The 18,613-nt window shown below is 38.5% G+C and overlaps 1 protein-coding gene across 2 annotated transcripts in view; it reads right to left on the bottom strand.

Annotated features, from left to right (window-relative positions):
- The window catches only part of WARS2 (tryptophanyl tRNA synthetase 2, mitochondrial), a 94,405-nt gene that overhangs the window by 18,689 nt on the left and 57,103 nt on the right, over positions 1–18,613 (bottom strand). For both annotated transcript variants that reach the window (XM_032881314.1, XM_032881313.1), the window contains exon 3: positions 512–592. In XM_032881314.1, the coding sequence (XP_032737205.1) occupies positions 512–592 (81 nt within the window). The remainder of the gene's footprint in view (positions 1–511; positions 593–18,613) is intronic.

Below are 18,613 nucleotides of genomic sequence, written 5' to 3'. Positions count from 1 at the left end.
ACTCTGATTTGACCTACACAGATAAAATCAAACAGTTAAAAATGTGGATATTTTTATCCTGTTTTTAAATTGGAATCCTGGGGGCGCCTGGGTGGCTCAGTGGTTAAAGCCTCTGCCTTCGGCTCAGGTCATGATCTCAGGGTCCTGGGATCAAGTCCCACATCGGGCTCTCTGCTCAGCAGGGAGCCTGCCTCCTCCTGTCTCTCTCTGCCTGCCTCTCTGCCTACTTGTGATCTGTCAAATAATAAATAAATAAATAAATAAATAAATAAATTGGAATCCTGGTGAACCCTCTTACTTTGCATTGACTACCCTGAGGCAGAGAAATTAAGATGCTGTTCAGGCTACTGGTGAGTGACAGATCAGGGAGGCCAGTAAACTCAGGATTCCCAGAGCAGAACACAAAAATAAATAGGAGAAGGGAAAACAAAAACAAAAACAAAAACAAAAACCAGTCACAATGGGGACTTTGAATTTCTTTTTGTTTATTAATCAGATCGCTGGCATTTACCTTCCACTGGTGTAAATGCTGTAACCGGGGTAATCTGACCATGCAGGTAAGGATCCAACTTAATTGTGTGTGTTCAGACACCTAAAGAAATAAAACAGGATATTAGCGAAGGCAGTCAATGGTTTCTTACATATAAGGCAAGACTCAACCAACAACAGCTATTGCCTCAAGTGGCTGATATCTCCCCAAATCAAGGTGATTTTAAAAAAATGACAGGCAAAGGGGACTGATTCTATAAGGCATGGGATTTTGGATGCAGAAGAAAATTTTAAAACTAACCAATACAATTACTATTCTAGTACTTAAATCTTCTTCCCAACATCCCTAGCAAGTGGCTGACCAGACTCTGCTTCCATCTCCTCAGGGAAGGGGTCTCATTTTGTCCTGAAGCATCTATTCCAGCTTTAAAAAGCCAAGGTAGGGGTGCCTGGGTGGCTCAGTCAGTTAAGTGTCTGCCTTCATCTCAGGTCGCGATACCAGGGTCCTGGGATGGAGCCCCACATAGGGCTCCCTGCTCAGTGGGAAGTCTGTCTCTCCCTCTCCCACTCCTCCTGTTTGTATTCCCTCTCTTGCTGTGTCTCTCTCTGTCAAATAAATAAAATATTTTTTTAAAGTGTAAAAAAAAAAAAAGCCAAGGTTATTAACACACGCACACGTGCGCACATACACACACACATTCAAGTCCTCTCTAAATAATTTCTAAATATATGAAAGCCACTCTAATAGCTCACATGTAAATAGTAGAGAAAGGTACTGGCCTTAAAATTAATGACTAAATCTTCTAGACCTGCAGTAATTTCCAATTTAGGTTTCACTTTATCATCCTATAGAGTGTTTTGTTTTGTTTTGTTTTTCAGTTCCTATTTCTTCTCTCCCTTCTTTTTTCTTTTCTTTCTTTCTTCCCCATCCCCCCTTCTCTTCTTCCTCTGCTTCCTCCTCCTCCTCTTTCTTCCTCTTCTTTTTAAAAGGAGATCTAGTCAACAAGGAAATACAACCTTTTCTCAATCTGTTTTAACCAAATTTAATCAAGCAACCAAATCTGGCAACAGAGAGGATGATTCTTGGGTCCAGGCCAGGTTCGAACTGATGACCTAGAACTTAAGGCCTATGTATCTCATTTCTGGACTCTGGGGATCCCGAGCCCATCATCCATCGTGGCGTTTTTGTGTGTGTGTCCATATGATTTCCTTAAAACGCAGAGACTGTTGCCAACTCTGAAAAGTGGCCCCAAATGTGTTCTTTGTGGGTTTTGCAAAGGGAACATAAAGGAACGGAGGCGAGTCAGCCCAGGCCTATTTTACTAGCAAGGAATCACCATCTGGTGTAGGATAGTTTCTCATTTTTGGACTCGAGTTGCGGAGAGGGAAGAGTTGTTTTTCACATGTTTGACAAGGAATTGCTTTTAAAGTTTTGCAAGTTGCTGGACTGACTCTGTCATCTTTCTTCCAAGAGGCATTTGGGTTTCATTGAGAGCAGCATTGTCCATACAAATTGCTAACTGCTGCTGTAAACAAACAGCTATCAGACCAAAACAGTTACCCTGGATGGAAGCAAGAGGATTATAGTTGCTTCCAATCATCAAGCAAAACACATTTCCACTAGAACTAATAAAACAAGAGTTGTTTTTTTGGCATGAAAAAAGCAGGAGAAAAATTTTTCTCTTCTTTACTGAATTAGGAAAAGGAATGAAAATATAGAAAATAACCACGCATACGCAGAAAGAGACAAAATGGCTCCTTCCCTTCAACTCCGGCTTACATGCTCAGTTTCGGTGAAATGCAAGAAACTACCGTCATGTCTTCATGAAATCAAGTATCTTCCTTGGAGTAGCTTTTTATTTGAACATAGAGAACGATACTTATTTAATATTCTGCAGAGATCTTCTTGGTATTTCCAAATAAGGGGGCATAAAACTAATCCAAATTATTCTTATGCAGAGAAAGATAGGTAAAAAGGCAAAGATAACTTTCATAATTTATTGTTAATAATTATAAAAGAAGGGATAGTATACTTCAGGATTTGGCTCTCGTAATTTATCCATATTCATGACAACTGTTTGGAAAGGTTCAGATTTCTATCTGGGGAAAAGTGAAAATGGTATCTAAATATAGTTAAACTGACTAAATGTTGCAAAACAAACGAAATAACCATAGGATCTGTTTTAGCCACAGGGGGGACAAAAAAAGCATGGAACATAGAAGGTGGCTTGTTGACCACCCACAAACAAGTCAGCAGTGACTGAAGATTCTGACTCCCTAACTATACCAAGTAAAGACATACACAACCTTCAGCTGTAGGCAGCTTTGCCTGGTCAGTTCACTGCAGTAAAGCAGTCTGGAACCGTGCTCAATAAATATTTGCTGAATGTATGGACAATGTCAATGGCAGCAGGAAGAAAGGTAAGGACCAAAAAGAATCCATTTGATTTAGCAACAGACATAAAAAAAAAAAAAGGTTTTATTTATTTATTAGAGAGAGAGGGAGCTTGAATGGGGTGGAGGGTGGTGGGGCGGGGAGGGGCAGAGAGAGAGGGAGAAGCAGTCTCCCAGCTGAGCAGGGAGCATGACTCAGGACTTGATTCCAAGACCCCAGGATCACAACCTGAGATGAAGGCAGATGCTTAACCGACTTGAGCCACCCAGGTGCTCTTAGAACAGACTTGTTGGTGATCCAGGCAAAGCGGTTTCAGGGGAGTGACTGGGAGAGAAGCTAAATTATAGGGGGTGGACTGAAGTGTGACAGGATGTGAAGACTGATACACAAGAAGTACAGCAGAGCATTTCAGAGCTCTGCCTTTGGAATGAGGCTGTCTGGATCTGAATACTAATTTTGCCATCTATGAGCTGGGTGACTCTGTGTAAGTGACTGCGTTGTGCCTCAGTTTTCTCACTTATAAAATGAGGTTAACAATAGTATCCACCTGGCAGTGCTTAGAATGGTACCTAGCCCACAGCAAGCAATCAATAAATGGTGGTTATTATTATAGATAACTTTTAGAAAACTTCTGTTTTAACTTTCTATTTTGAGATAATTGTAGATTCATGTATAGCTGTAAGAAATAATACAGTGCAACCCAATATACCTTCACCCAATTTCCCCCAATGGCAAGATCTTGCATAAAAACTATACTATAATATCACAACTAGGAAATTGAATTGGATACAATCCATCTGCCCCAGTTAGATTTCACCAGTGTTACATGCACTCATTGTGTGGGTGTTCCATGCGATTTTATCACATACGTAAGGTATTTTTTTTTTTTCCAGGAAGGAGAGAGATGGGAATAACTAGTAGGGGTTAGAGAATAAAAAAATCTTATTTTGCTTTTTAAGGTGGGATAGACCTACTTTCTATAAGATGTCTTCCACTGAAGCAGGGGGAGGGGAAATAAATACAAACAAGGATTTATCTTATGAGACAGGAGTGGAGAGCAGAAGTTAGAGAACTTCATATCTAATAGGCTCTGCTATCTCTGAAAATAGAGCAGATGGGTGAATAGAAACAAATAGGATGAGAAATATACTCAATGGAATTGATGGGTTTGATAGGACAGAAGAAAAAATCTTCTGGAATTGAGTTATGTAAGGCTTGATGTTTGGTGGATGCTTTTGTGAATGAAAGAGGACAGTTGAGTAATATTCCATTGTATATACGGTGACTAACACAACATAATAAAAAAAATAGAGTTTAAGACTTAAAAAAAAAAGAAAGAGGACAGTTGTTCAAAATATACACTCTTGGGAAAGCACTGCTGTTCTTTAAGGGAGACGAAAATGTTCTGCATAAATCATAGGTTTTTAAAAAAAAATTTGCAGGAAAAAAATTAATTCAGTTGGTTGCATTTGATTTCCTTGAGTAAATCAAATGGGATCCAAAAAGTACTAACATAAAGCAAAAAATATTGATATATTAAATTACCACAAATTTAATAACTTCTCTTTATCAAACACCATCATTAAAGAGGAAAAAGGCAAGTCACAGAGTGGAAGGAGATATCTGTAAACCCATACAGAATATATTGGTACACAGAATACATAAAGAATTCCTACAAACTGGGGCACCTGGGTGGCTCAGTCGGTTAAGGGTCTGATTCAGCTCAGGTCATCATCTCAGGGTCCTGAGATTGAGCCCGGCATTTAGCCCCACATAGAGCTGCTCATCAGGCTCCGTGCTCAGTGGGGAGTCTGCTTGTCCTTCTCCTTCTCCCCTCAGCTCATGCTCTCTCTCTCTCTCTCTCACAAATAAAATCTTTTTTTTTTTTAATTTTATTTATTTATTTAACAGAGAGAGAAAGATCACAAGTTGGCAGAGAGGGAGGAAGAGAGAGAGGGGGAAGCAGGCTCCCTGCTGAGCAGAGAGCCCCATGCGGGGCTTGATCCAATGACCCTGAGATCACAACCTGAGCCGAAAGCAGAGGCTTAACCCACTGAGCCACCCAGGTGCCCATCTCATAAATAAAATCTTTAAGGAAAAAAAAAAGAATTCTTACAAATTTATTAGAAAAAAAAGCAGATAACACTATGAAAATGGGCCAAATGCATTAAATTCAAATTAAAGTCATAATGTGATACCATAAATACTTGGTAGAATGATTAAAATGAAAAATAATACCAAGGGTGGCAAGGATATTGAGTAAACGTAATACTTATACACTACTGCGAGATGTAAATTGGTATACCAACGTTGAAAACTGACTGTATCCACAAACATTTAACATTCATTTAACAAATGTCCCAGGTGTTTCATTTCTAGGTATATATCTAACAAAAACATGCACATATACACAAAGATATATGTGCAAGAATTCATTGTAACAACTCCAAATTGTAAGCAATCCAAATGTCCACCCAAGTAGAAGAGCTAAATTGTGGCCTATTCAATCAATGGAAAACTAGAGCAATGAGGATAAATTTCATAAACATAATGTTGAGTGAAAGAAGCCAGACACAAAAAAAGTATATACTAAATAATTAAAATTAGACTAAGTTTAAAAACAGGTTATCTTGGGGGAAGGGGTAGTTAGTGACTGGAAGGGGGCATGAAGAACATTCTGGGTACAAGTTCACAGTGTGTTCAATTTGCGAAAATAGAATAAAAGGCTAGTAAATCTAACTACATTTGGTCTCAAATTAAAAAAAAAATTTTTTTTTTTTTTGGTGTTTAAAACAACTGGAGGGCCCTCTGGAATGGCAGAGTAACAAGCTCTGAAAATCGACTCCTCCATAAGAGCAACGAGAAAAATAGCAAAAATTGTCAAAGGCAGTTTTTACAGAACTCTGGGAAATTAACGAAAGGCCTGCCATAATGTGAAAAGTACTTCTTTAAGAAAAATATTGGAATCTCAGAAGCAACAGCCTTTTGTGGCATTTTAACTCACCGTCTTCCCAGCATCCTTGCTCATGCCTGGGGTAGCTGTGTAAAGCAGCCTAGCAGTCCACTGGAAAGGGAAGGCTGGGTTTGGAGCTTCTCAAAAAGACCGTTCTCATCCGCAGAGAACTGTCACTACTCGAGCTGACAGCTCAGTAGAAAAAACCCATTTGCGGAGTGTGTTGTTAACGGACCTCACTTAGAGCACACTCGGTGGAAAAAACCCTATCCACAGGACATTTTCCAGAAGTAATCAGCAGCAGTGATTTTATATTGCAGCTGCCTGAGGTGTTGATACCAGGAGGAGAAGGTCAGGGGCTAGTCAAAAACTTAAAGGAAAAAACTGGGAAATGATATGCCCATTGGGTGCTTTGGAAAAACCGGACATATTCATGGGCCATCGAAGAGGACACATACATGTCTGGGGCTATGCATGTGGCCAGGAGAGACCTGAGAAGACCCTAATCTTTCACCTCTGGTTCACCTTGAGGCCCTGTATAAACGTCTCAGCAAAGGGTCAAAAATATAGGATTGAGGGGCACATGATGGCTCAGAGGGGTTAAGTGTCTGCCTTCGGCTCAAGTCATGATCTCAGGGTCCTGGAATCGAGCCCCACATTGGGCTCTCTGCTCAGCAGGGAGTCTGCTTCTTCCTCTCCCTCTGCCCCTCCTCCCTGCTTGTAATCTCTCTTTCTCAAATAAATAAATAAAATGTAACAAAAATTTTTTTAAAAAGTATAGGATCAAGGCATTTAGAAAAGTCTGAACACTAAGCTAACCCAACAGACTGCAGCAGCCAGACACGACAAGCGAAGACACTTTATATAATTTCTGCAGGAAAGTCACTAACCAATCAGCAATGACAAAAAAGAACCCTAAGTGTGTGTGGGGTTTCACTAGTGAATTCCAACAAACATTTAAAAAATAGATACCAATTTCTCATAATCTCTTCCAGAAAATTAAAAAAAAAAAAAAAAAGGATGGTATGCTTCCCTACTTAACCCAAGAGGCCAGTATTACCTTGATAACAAAGCCAGGCAAAGGCATGTCAACAAAAGACAGCTACAGACCAATAAATCCTTAACAAAATACTAATAAACCAAATGCATCAACATATATAAAGAATTATATTCAGCATGATCAAATGGGATTTATTCCAGAAATGCAAGCTTGGTTTAACAGCCAAGAATCAGTCAGTGTAATAGTACAGTAGTCTAACAATGCATTATTGATATAAGGATAGAATATGTAGATCAACAGAATGGAACTGAGAGTCCAGAAATAAATCCATCCATCTACAGTCAATCCATTTTCTTTCTCTTTTTTTGAAGATTTTATTTACTTATTTGAGAGAGAGAGAGAGAGACAGAGATAGCGACAGAGAGCACAAGCAGGGAGAGGGAGAAGCAAACTCCCCGCTGAGCAGGGAGCCAGATGTGGGACTCGATCTCAGGATCCTGGTATCATGAGCCAAGCCGAAGGCAGATGCATAACTGACTGAGCCATCCAGGTGCCCCCAGTCAATCCATTTTCAGCAAGGGTGCCAAGACAGTTCAATGGGGGAAGGGTCAATCTTTCAACAAATGGTGGTGAGATAAGTGAAAATCTACATGCACATATTTACATGTAGAAGGATGATGTTGGACCAGATCCCAACCTCTCACCATTTATAAAAAGTAACTCAAAATGGGTCACAGACATAAATGTATAAACTATATTATAGTATATTATAGTATAGTATAAACTATAAAATGCTTAGAAAAAAACATAGGAGTAAATCTCCATGACCTTGGGTTAAGCAACAGTTTGTTAAATATGGCACCAAAAGTACAAGCAACAAAAGAAAAAAAAATTAACAGATTGGACCATCAAAATGAAAAAATTTTTTTATGTTTCAAAGGGCATCATCAAGAAAGTGAAAGTCATTTCACAAAATGGAGAAGATACTTGCAAATTGTACAGCTCATGAAGGAACTGTATCCTGAATATTAAAAAACCCTTTTTTAAAAAAAAAATTTCATTTATTTATCAGATAGAGAGAGAGCATGAACAGGGGAAGTGGCAGGCAGAAGGAGAAGTAGGCTCCCCGCTGAGCAAGGAGCTGGATGCAGGACTCAATCCCTGGGCAAAGACCTGGGCTGAAGGCAGACACTTAACTGACAGGGCCATCCAGACGCCCCTAAAAAAAAAAAAAAAAAAAACCTTTTATAACTCAACAATTAAAGAGAGGGCACGTATTGCATGGAGCACTGGGTGTGGTGCATAAACAATGAATCTTGGAACACTGAAAAAAAAATTAAATTTAAAAAAATCGAGTGCTCATGTGAAAATAACATAAAAAGCTGAACGATTCTGGGTGTTATGTGTAATAAATGTTCAATAAATATTTTAATGAATTTCACTGAGAAAAAAATAAATTAAAAAAAGGAGGGAAAGAAAGCCAATTAAAATGAGCAAAGGATTTGAAAAGACATTTCTCCAAAGAAGATATACAAATAACCAATAAGCCTATGAAAAGATGCTCAACATCATTAGTCATTAGGAAAATATAAATCAAAACCACATTGAGATCCCATTTCACACTCACCCGAATAGCTAAAATAAAAAAAGACAGACAATAACGAGGTTTGGGAAGGGAACGGAGAACTTGGAATTCCTATACGCTGGTGGTGGAACCCTCATACAAAACAGTTTAACTTTCAAAACACTTTAACAGTCCTTCAAAATGATAAATACAGAGTTACCATAGACCTACAATTTCACTCCCGGTGTATACCAAGATAACTGAAAACATACAAAAAACGTTACACAGATGTTCATGGCAGCATTATTCATGATAGCTAAAATCGGAAATAACCCAAATGTCCATTGACTGATGAACAAATGAACAAAATGTGGTCTTATACATACAACAATAAAAACAAATGAAATACTGATAATGCTAAAACATGGATAAACACTGAACACGTTATGGAAAATGAAAGAAGCCAATCACAAAAGAACACACGCTATATGATTCCATCTGTATGAAGTGTTCAGAAAAGGCAAATCCACAGGGGACAAAGTAGATCAGTGCCTGCCAGGGAGTGGGTAGAGAAGGCAAAGACCACAGGGTTTGTTTCCGGAGTGACGAAAAGTATTCTAAAATTGATTTTGGTGAAAGATGCACCACTCTGTGAATATACTAAAAGCCAGTAAATTTACAATCTAGGTGAGTGAATTGTATGATATATCTCAATAAACAGTTTCAATAATTATCCCAGTGCAGTTCATCAGAACTATGCTTTGAGACATCAGCAATTAATTATTTGGTGGCAATAAAGGTAACATCGTTTCAGGAATCTGGATTTTCTGATCTTTAGCATGATCTCTATTTTCCTCCACGTGCAAATTACTGGTCCTCAAGGCAAAGTCGACTCCCCATCCTTTCAAATCGGTTAGTGGGGAGAATGGCTTAGCGTCAATAAAGAAAGATAAAGACAGCAGAGCTGCCACGGCGATGAGACTCCCCTCTCATAAGCCCATTCCTGTCAGGTTTTCACCTCTACCACTCCATGGCAACTGGGCACCACTGCCAGCAAGGGTAGTGGCTAGGATAAAGCATTAATATTATATTCGTGTCAGTCAACATATTAATATTGTCTTAATACTGCAGACACCCAGGTTTTTGTCCTTGATTTCTTACTGCTATTCTTTTCTCCACTCACTCGTTTTGCACTTTCATCTCCTATCATGGCTTTAGATACAATCACAGTTTTAAATACACTCTATATTACTGATGTCTTTCAAATTTATAACCCCGGCCAGACCTCTTTGCTCAACTCCAGACTCATATATCCAATGATCTATTGAGCATCTTTACGTAGATACCTAGTGGACACCTCAAACTTAACACACCGAAAATTGAATTCCCACTCCTCCACTCTGAACCTGCTCTGTCCATGCTTGTCATCTCTGTTGGTGGCAACTCCATCCTTGCAGTTACTTAGGCAAAAACCTTGAAGACATTCTCATGTCTCTTTTTCTCTCACACTCCACATCGAATCCAGCTGCAAATCTTGCTAGTTCTACCTTCAAAAGATATTCAGAATTGCGCTGGCCCAGGCACCATCAACCCTGAGCTAGGTCACTGTAATAACTTGCTAACTGGGTTCCTTGCTTACACTGACTTTTCATACAGTTTATTCTCAACCTAGCAGCAGAAGTGATCCTTTAAATACGTAGATCATGTGACTTCTCTGGTCAAAACCCTGCACTTCTTACCTCCTCTGAGTAAAAGCCGAAGACTTTACAACCGCCTTTCCGACCAGGCACAATCATCTCCTCCCATCCAACCCTGTAATATTCCAATAGTCCAACCCTCCCTCCTTGCTCCCTCTCCTCCAGCCATGCTGGCCTCCTTGTGTGCCCTCAACACACTAGACATGTTCTCACCTTAGGGCCTTTGCACTGGCTCTTTCTGTGATTGGGATTCTCCTCCCCCGGATATCCACATGGTTAACTCCTTCACCTTGTCTTTGCTCAAATACCATCTTAGTAAGGGGCTTTACCCAGACCACATTGTTTAAACTAAGAATCTGTTTCCCTCAATGGCACTCCTAATATCCTTTAATTTTTTTCTCTGTATTACCTATCACCATATGTTTGGCTAATTTATTATAGTTATTATTTATACTGTGTTACCCCAACAGAATGTAAGTATCACGATGGCAAAGATTTTTGTCTCTTTTCTTCACTGATACAATGTGAGTACCTAGCAGAATATCCAAGACACAGTAAATGCCCAATAAATATTTGTTAAATGAATGCATGAATGAAATTAAAGATTTATTAATAGGGAAATGTTTAAAGTTTTTAGAAAAGTTTAAAGAAATGTTTAAAGTATTTAAAGTGTGGCATATTTATATAATAGCATACTACACAACACATAAAAGAAATGAGCTAGATTTACATGAGATCACAAAAACACACTGCTGTATAAAAAAAGAAAACTGCTAAAAGGTACTCCAATATGGCATCACTTATGTAATTTTCTTTAAACCACAGATATGAAAATATTATATGTTGTTCATGAGATTATATGTGTAAAAAGGTATCATAAATTGGCTAGACTGATATACACCAAATCCACAATTTTGGTTGCCTGGGGAGGGAGAAAAGAGACATAGGGAGGAGGGGTACAAGGAGTGGGCACAGGGAGTAGGGGAAGGATTAAAGGGGCCTTTTCCTTCTTAATTATTTTTTATTATAATTATTTTAATATAAGAAACTCAAGCAAATATGACAAAATGTTAACAATATTCACCCCTGCTGTTGGAAACATGAATGTTTATTATATCATTCTCTGTATTTTGCTGCACTTAACATTTTTTCTCAAAAATATCTAATTAACAAAAAGAGTATGGAATATCATGATTCCCAAAGCTATCGCTGCTAGATATCAATCAAACCCACTCAAGCAATTAGCTGGTTCAGTAAATACTGGATCAAATATCTAAGATACCTTCAGTGTCCCTTACAACTTCACTATTTCCCATATAAACATTATCTTCCCTGGAATCAGGTCCTATAAATTTTGGTTAAAACACTTGGGAGACTACGCAGACTCACAAGTTCCCATTTATCATATCCTCTTGAAACGAGTGATTTCATGCTCAGTTATTTTTACTGGACTCTTATCATCCCCATGGCAAATCCCCTTAACGGAACCTTGTTTGGGATCTGCTCTTAATTAAAAGAATTATGTTATAAATAATAAGCTCTCTTCTACTAACAGTATTTATGCTTGCAATGAATATCTCTGTGTACATATTTGGATTTTCTATACTTCTTCTTAGTCTAATACTTCTAAAGCTAAATAAATAGCTTTTATCAGCCTGCTGTTGAGTTAAAAGTCACACCCATCTAAATTCTATTGCTTATTGTGTATGCATGTGTATGTGTACGTATGCTTTTAAAAACTCTATTGCATTATATTAGTTAGCTATTTCTAAACTATGCTGAGTAACAAATAACCCCAAATATAAATGGCTTACAGTAATGGTTTCTTTCTCATACACATTCTATATTGGTAGCTGTAGGCTGGCTACAACTCTGCTTTATACACCTTCTCATTCCAAGACCCAAACCGAAGGAGTTCTCCCTCCCAGAACATGCAATTCCTGAGCTAGAGGAAAAGAGCAGCAGTTAGAACAAACACGGAATTGCTTTTAAACATTCTTCTGAGGCATTGTGTACAAAACGCCCTCTCACTTTCCACTGGCTAAATCAAGTCATAGGGACAAGCCCAACATCAGTGGGATATGAAGAGACACTTCTCCCATAGGATGCCCTCATAGTCGCATGGCAATGGATGAGGACACGTAATCCTCATATGTGGGGGTTAGCAAATTACTGCTCACAGGCCAAATGTGGCGTGTGGATTGATTTCATTCAGCCCATGTTTTTTACATTTTTATTATTTTATTTTATTGATTTATTAACATATAATGTATTATTTGTTTCTGTTTTTTACATTTTTAAAGGGTAGTCAAATAAAAGAGAGAGATGGAAAGAAGGAAAAGGCAAAAGAGGCATTAGAGGAGAAGAGGGGGTAGTCATAGAGACTGAATGTGGTCTGCAAAGCCTAAAATATTTACTCTCTATGCCTTTCCACAAAAGGGTGGCTGATCCCTGTTCTTACAGGAAATGAACATGGATAATTAAAATAATCACAGTCTACTAGAAGCAACTCCCAAAACTAGCAACCTTGAGAAAGGAGAAGAGAGCTACTCTGTACAGAATTTGATGGCAGACAGTTTTTGTTTTTGTTTTTTTAAGATCTTATTTATTTATTTGACAGACAGAGATCACAAGTAGGCAGAGAGGCAGGCAGAGAGGGGGGGGAAGCAGGCTCTCCACTGAGCAGGGAGCCCGATGCGGGGCTCGATCCCAGGACCCTGAGATCATGAACTGAGCCAAAGGCAGAGGCTTACCGCACTGAGCCACCCAGGCACCCCTCACCTCAAATTATTTTAAAAAATAGGTTGGAGGTAAAGCTGGTCAGAGGTAAAAAGGAAAGCTCTGGGTTCAGATATGTTAAAGTTGAGAGAAAGAGATGTCTAGAAGGTAGCTAGGAGTGCAAGTCTAGAATTAAGAGAAAGGTCGGGGCTAGTGACAAAGGTCAGGAAAGTAAATGGCTGAAACTTATGGAAGGTGCTAAGACTTCAGGAAGGTGGGATACATAGAGAGATTTTTATCTCAGGACAGAAGTTCTGAGGAACTAAAGAAGAGGAGTCAATAAAGGAAATAAATGAACTCTCAGAGAAGTAGAAGAAAAATGCATTACTGCTGTATCACTGGAGTCAAGAGAAAATCCTAACAGGAAGAAGCAGTCAATATATAAATGATAAGAGAAATGAAGAAGTTTAAGAATTAAGAAGAGACTAAGTCCAGGTTAAGAGGTCACATGGCTCTTCCTTAAAAACACAAGCACTTAGTTGTATTCTTAATCCTGTGATAGAACACAAAGAAGTAGAAAAAAATGTTTGTAGGGGCTCCTGGCTGGCTCAGTCCTTGGAACCTGCACCTCTTGATCTCGAGGTTGTTAAGTTCAAGTCACACAGTGGGTGTACAAATTACTTAAAAATAAAATCTTAAAAAAAGAAAATACATTTGTAAAAGATGGCTCTCCCTAGGTTTTTTTTTTTTGTTTTGATTTGGATAAATAATGTTTAGACAAGGAAAGACATCAATTTCAAAACAAACAAAAATAATGAAAATCTTACATTATAAGATGGTTTTCATATTCTTATTTAAGCTCTTTTTAGTTCTTGACTAAAATTTCTTGATATTCTTGGCAGTTAAAGTCCCTTCAATCTAATTCAATCTAATTCAAAGCACTCTCCTAAGTAAATTGCTCTCTCTCATATTTTCCTTGGAGTGGGGTCAATAGTTGCAACACTTGGTTTCACAGTGCTTCTGGCTGGTTTAAAATCTGTAATATTTGGGGGCACCTGGATGGCTTAGTCAGTTAAGCATCTGCCTTCAGCTCAGGTCGATCTCAGGGTCCTGGGATCGAGCCCTGCATTGGGCTCCCTGCTCAGCAGAGAGTCTGCTTCTCCCTCTGCCCTTCCTCATGCTCTCTCGCTCTCTCTGTCTCAAATAAATAAAATCTTAAAAAAAACAACAACTAAATTTTAGTAAGGCTATAAAGCAGCCCAAACTCTCATACATTGCTGGTAAGAGTATAAAATGACAGTTTCTTACAAAATAAAACATATACTTACCAAATGACCCAATAATTCCAGTCCTAGGTATTTACCCATGAGAAATTAAGACATTGTCTACAAAATGACTTGTACACAAATGTTCATAGTATTTCAGCTATAATAGCCTGAATAACCCCAAACATCCATCAACTGGTGAGTAGATAAACAATTATAGAATATTCAGCCACTGGAATACTATTCAACAATAAAAAAGGAGTTTGTAACAACACAAAGGAGTCTCAGAAGTATTATGTTGATAGAAGCCAAGCACGGAAGAGTTCATATTATATAATTCTATTTATATGATATCCTAGAACAGGCAGAACAAGTCCATAATAACAGAAAACAGATCAGTGGTCTCCAGGAGCAGGGGTGAGGGATTGACTGCAAAGGGGCATGAGGGAAATTTTGGGGGACATTGAAATGTTCTCTGTCTTGATAGGTGTGATGGTTACACATGTGTGTAGATTTGTCAAAACTCAATGGACTGAGCAGCTAAAATATGTCCATCTTACTGTGTGTAAATTATGCCTTATCAAAGTTGATGTAATGTTTTAAAAAAATTTTAAGTAACTAAGCACTTAGGATGTTGTTATTATCAAGTAGCTAAAATACTATGAACATTTGTGTATAAGTCATTTTGTAGACAATGTCTCAATTTCTCATGGGTAAATACCTAGGACTGGAATTATTGGGTCATTTGGTAAGTATATGTTTTATTTTGTAAGAAACTGTCATTTTATATTCTTGCCAACAATGTATGAGAGTTTGAGCTGCTTTATAGCCTTACTAAAATTTAGTATTGCCAGTATTTTTAATTTTAGTCATTCAACTAGGTGAAATGGTTTATCCCTTTGATTTTATTTTGCATTTCTCTGATGACCATGATGTTGAACTTTTCATGCGCTTACTTCTTCATTTGTGAAATGTCTGTTCAAATATAGTGACCAATTACAAAATTAGGCTGTCTTATTATATTATTGAGATAAGAGTTCTGTATATATTTGGACACAAAGCTTTGTCAGATGTATGTGTTACACATATTTTCCCTTTATGGCTCACCTTTTCATTTTCTTAATGGGGTCTTTTAAAGAATAGAAGCTTTGTCTTTTCATGAAGTCAAATGTATCATTTTCTTTGAAGTTAAATGATTTTTGTGTACTTTCTAAGAAATCTTTGCCTACCCTCAAAGTCTGGAAGATTTTCCCCTTGAATTCCTCTAGAAGTTTTATAGTTTTCACTTTCACATTTAGATCCATGGTAGTTTTCAGTTGATTTGTGCGAATGGTGTGAGTTAAGAGCCAAGGTTCATTCCCTACCCCCGACATAGAGATCCAGTTGGATACCTAACACCATTCGCTGAAAAGACTATCCTTTCCCCCACTGAAATGGTTTGACACTCCTGTTGAAAACATTTGGCTTCTGGATGTGGGTATACTTCTGGATTCCCTATTCCTTCCCGTTGATCTATTAGTCTATTCTTATATCAAGACCACACTCACGTGATTACCGTAGCTTGGCATTAAGTCTTGAAGAAAGGTGGTTTAAGTCCTCCAACTGTGTTTTCTTTTTCAGTATTGTTTTGGGTACAGTATTGTTCAGTATTGTTTTCTTTTTCAAAATTCTTTTGGGTATTCTACTTACTCTCTGTATTGCCATATGCATTTCAGATCCAATTTATCAGCGTCTACAACATTGTAATTGGATTATAATGAATTTATGGATCAAACTGGACAGAACTGACATATTAATAATGTTGAATCTCCTATGCTAGAACAAGCCTTCCACCTATGGTAATAGCTGAGTAGCTCTGTATTAATCTGCTAGGGCTGCCATAACAAGACACCACAGATTGGGTGGCTTACACGACAGAAATTTATTGTCTCACAACTTTGGAGGCTAGAAGTCAAGCTCAGGGCATCGGGGGGTCAGGTTCTGGTGATAACTCTTTCCCTGGTGTGCAGACAACTGCCTGTCCACAAAAAATTGGAGAAAAAACATCTAAATATTCTTTGTAGGGAAAATGGATAAATTGTGATAGGGCCAGACAATGGGATACTATAGAGCAGTCAAAATGAACAACTTTCAGCAAAGTAATGCTGAACACAAAAATATAGATGCAGGAAGTTATGTGTATGATAACACTTATATAAAGTTTTAAAACATGCAAAATGAATAATATGGACCATTACAGCCAAATCCTATGCAATAAAAATACAAACATACACATTGGCAGGGTGCCTGGTAGTTCAGTTGGTTAAATATTAGACTTCGGCTCAGGTCATGATCTCAGGGTCCTGGGATGGAGTCCCACGTAAGGCTCTGCGCTCAGCAGGGAGTCCGCTAGTCCCTCTGCCCCTCCACACATAGCCCGTGCTGTTTCAAACTCTCTCTCACAAATAAATAAATAAAATCTTTAAAAAAAATAAACACATACATTGGAATGATAAGTGTCAAATTCAATATAGTGGTTACCTCTGGGGAGGCAGAAAGTAGAATGGGATTAGAGAGAACCAAACAGAAAGTGTCTACTACACTCGCAAAACTTTATTTCCTTTTTAAAAATTAACATATAATGTATTATTTGTTTCAGGAGCACAGGTCTGTGAACCAAAGTAACGAAGTATGAAGCAAGTAAGCCCAAAGGTTAGTATTTCAAAAAGCAACTGTTCATCTTTTCCTGCTTTTCTGAATATCAAAACTATTTCTTAAGAAGGTCCCCCAAAACCTTCAACAATTACCTTTTCAGAAAATATTTTATTATTGAGTACGAAGGTGGGTGCTGTCATTAATTTGACCTCCACTTTCTAATTCCACTCCACCCTTAAATCTTCACGGTATCAAGAAGCCTGGGTGGCTCAGTTGGTTAAGCGTCTGCCTTCAGTTCAGGTCAAGATCCCAGGGTCCTGGGATCGAGACCCACATCAGGTTCCCTGCTCAGCGGGGAGCCTGCTTCTGCCTCTGCCTGTCCCTGCCCCTGCGTGTGCTTGCTCTCTACCCACCACCCGTGTCAAATAAATAAATAAAATCTTTTTTTTAAAAAAAGAAGCGCCTGGGGTGGGAGCAGTATTGTTTATAGTGGGGTAGGGAGAGGGCAAGAGTGAAGGGTACTATTTACCAGTATTATATGTCACATTATTTAAATATCCATCTTAGAGATATTAGAACAGGGGTTCAGAGAACTTGCCCAGTGTGTGACAACAAGAAGAAGTCACAGATTCAGGCCAACTATATAGGGTTGCAAAACCTGTGCTTCTTTCGCTCTTGCTATGATAATAAAACCGAACTCTTCTTGAAAGTATTAGGACAAGACTTCATCCTGTGGTCCAGGATGGAGGCAGCAAAACTACTCTAACTTGGTCATCAAGTCACACTATAGATCTAGGCAAGGAAAGTGGTGGAAACTTCTAGTGGATACTTCCTAGAGAAAGAAATACATGAGAAGTCTGGTTGTATAATGATTTTCCTAACTTCTCTTCATTATTTCTACCAGGGGCCATTCAGATCCTTTGTCTCTCCCGAGAAACTTTGGAGGAAATGCCAATTTTACAAATTGATTCTCCAAGTCCATTAATCCATGAGGACATTTGTTTGCTTCCTTTCTTTTCTTCAAAAATTTTTAAATTTATTTTTTAAGTAATCTCTATACCCAATGTGGGGCTCGAACCCACAAACCTGAGATCAAGTGTTCCATGCTCTACTGACTGAGCCAGCCAGGAGCGCCTTCTTCCTTCCTATTATGAGTTGTACATTGCACCTGTTGTTGAAAGCCTAAAGACTTTGAGAGTCCAACAAATATAAATCTGTACTCAAAGAAGCTTCCAAAATTACCGGGATAAGTGAAAACATGATACTGTCGGTCCAAGTTTCTGTGTTGCTGGTCTCACACCTCTGAGATAAGGGACGTGGGTCATGTACAACTTTTGTTTCTGTACTGTGAGCCAGGATTCATGCAAAAACTTGCTTACTATTTATTATTATCCATTATTATTATTTTATTATTATTGATTAAAGTTTCCTGGAAAACAAAACATAACTCTAATTAGAGAATGAAGCCACCTTCCCAGGCTGAGGATTCCGTTCTCCTCCTTCAGCTCTTCCATGGACAGTTCTGGATGCCCTGTAATATGGCGTCTGCTGGTCAAAACTGTCCTTTTCTCCCAGACTTGGCATAAAGCCAGCACCCAAAGCTACTAACTCCAGCTTTTATCTTCCATCTGCACGGTGATTAGTTTGCAAGGAAAGTAACAACTAAAAATGTGTAGATGTGCACCTCAGAGACAGCTGTGGGAATCAGATGGGATGTGCACTCAGGCCTGCTGGAAATAAAAGACCATTGACTTTGGCATTGGGATGGAAACCTCTGCCAAACACACACACAGGCAGGCTCTCTCTCTCTCTCTCTCTTTCTCAATAATCCTCTCTCTCTCTCTCTCTTTCTCTCTCTCTCTCACACACACACACACACATACACACACACACGCACC

The sequence above is a fragment of the Lontra canadensis genome, unplaced genomic scaffold (assembly GCF_010015895.1).
Source record: "Lontra canadensis isolate GAN:19392208 unplaced genomic scaffold, GSC_riverotter_1.0 scaffold75, whole genome shotgun sequence".
NCBI lineage: Eukaryota > Metazoa > Chordata > Mammalia > Carnivora > Mustelidae > Lontra > Lontra canadensis.
The sequence above is the reverse complement of the archived record's forward strand: the minus strand, read 5'-3'. Positions and strand labels throughout refer to the sequence as shown.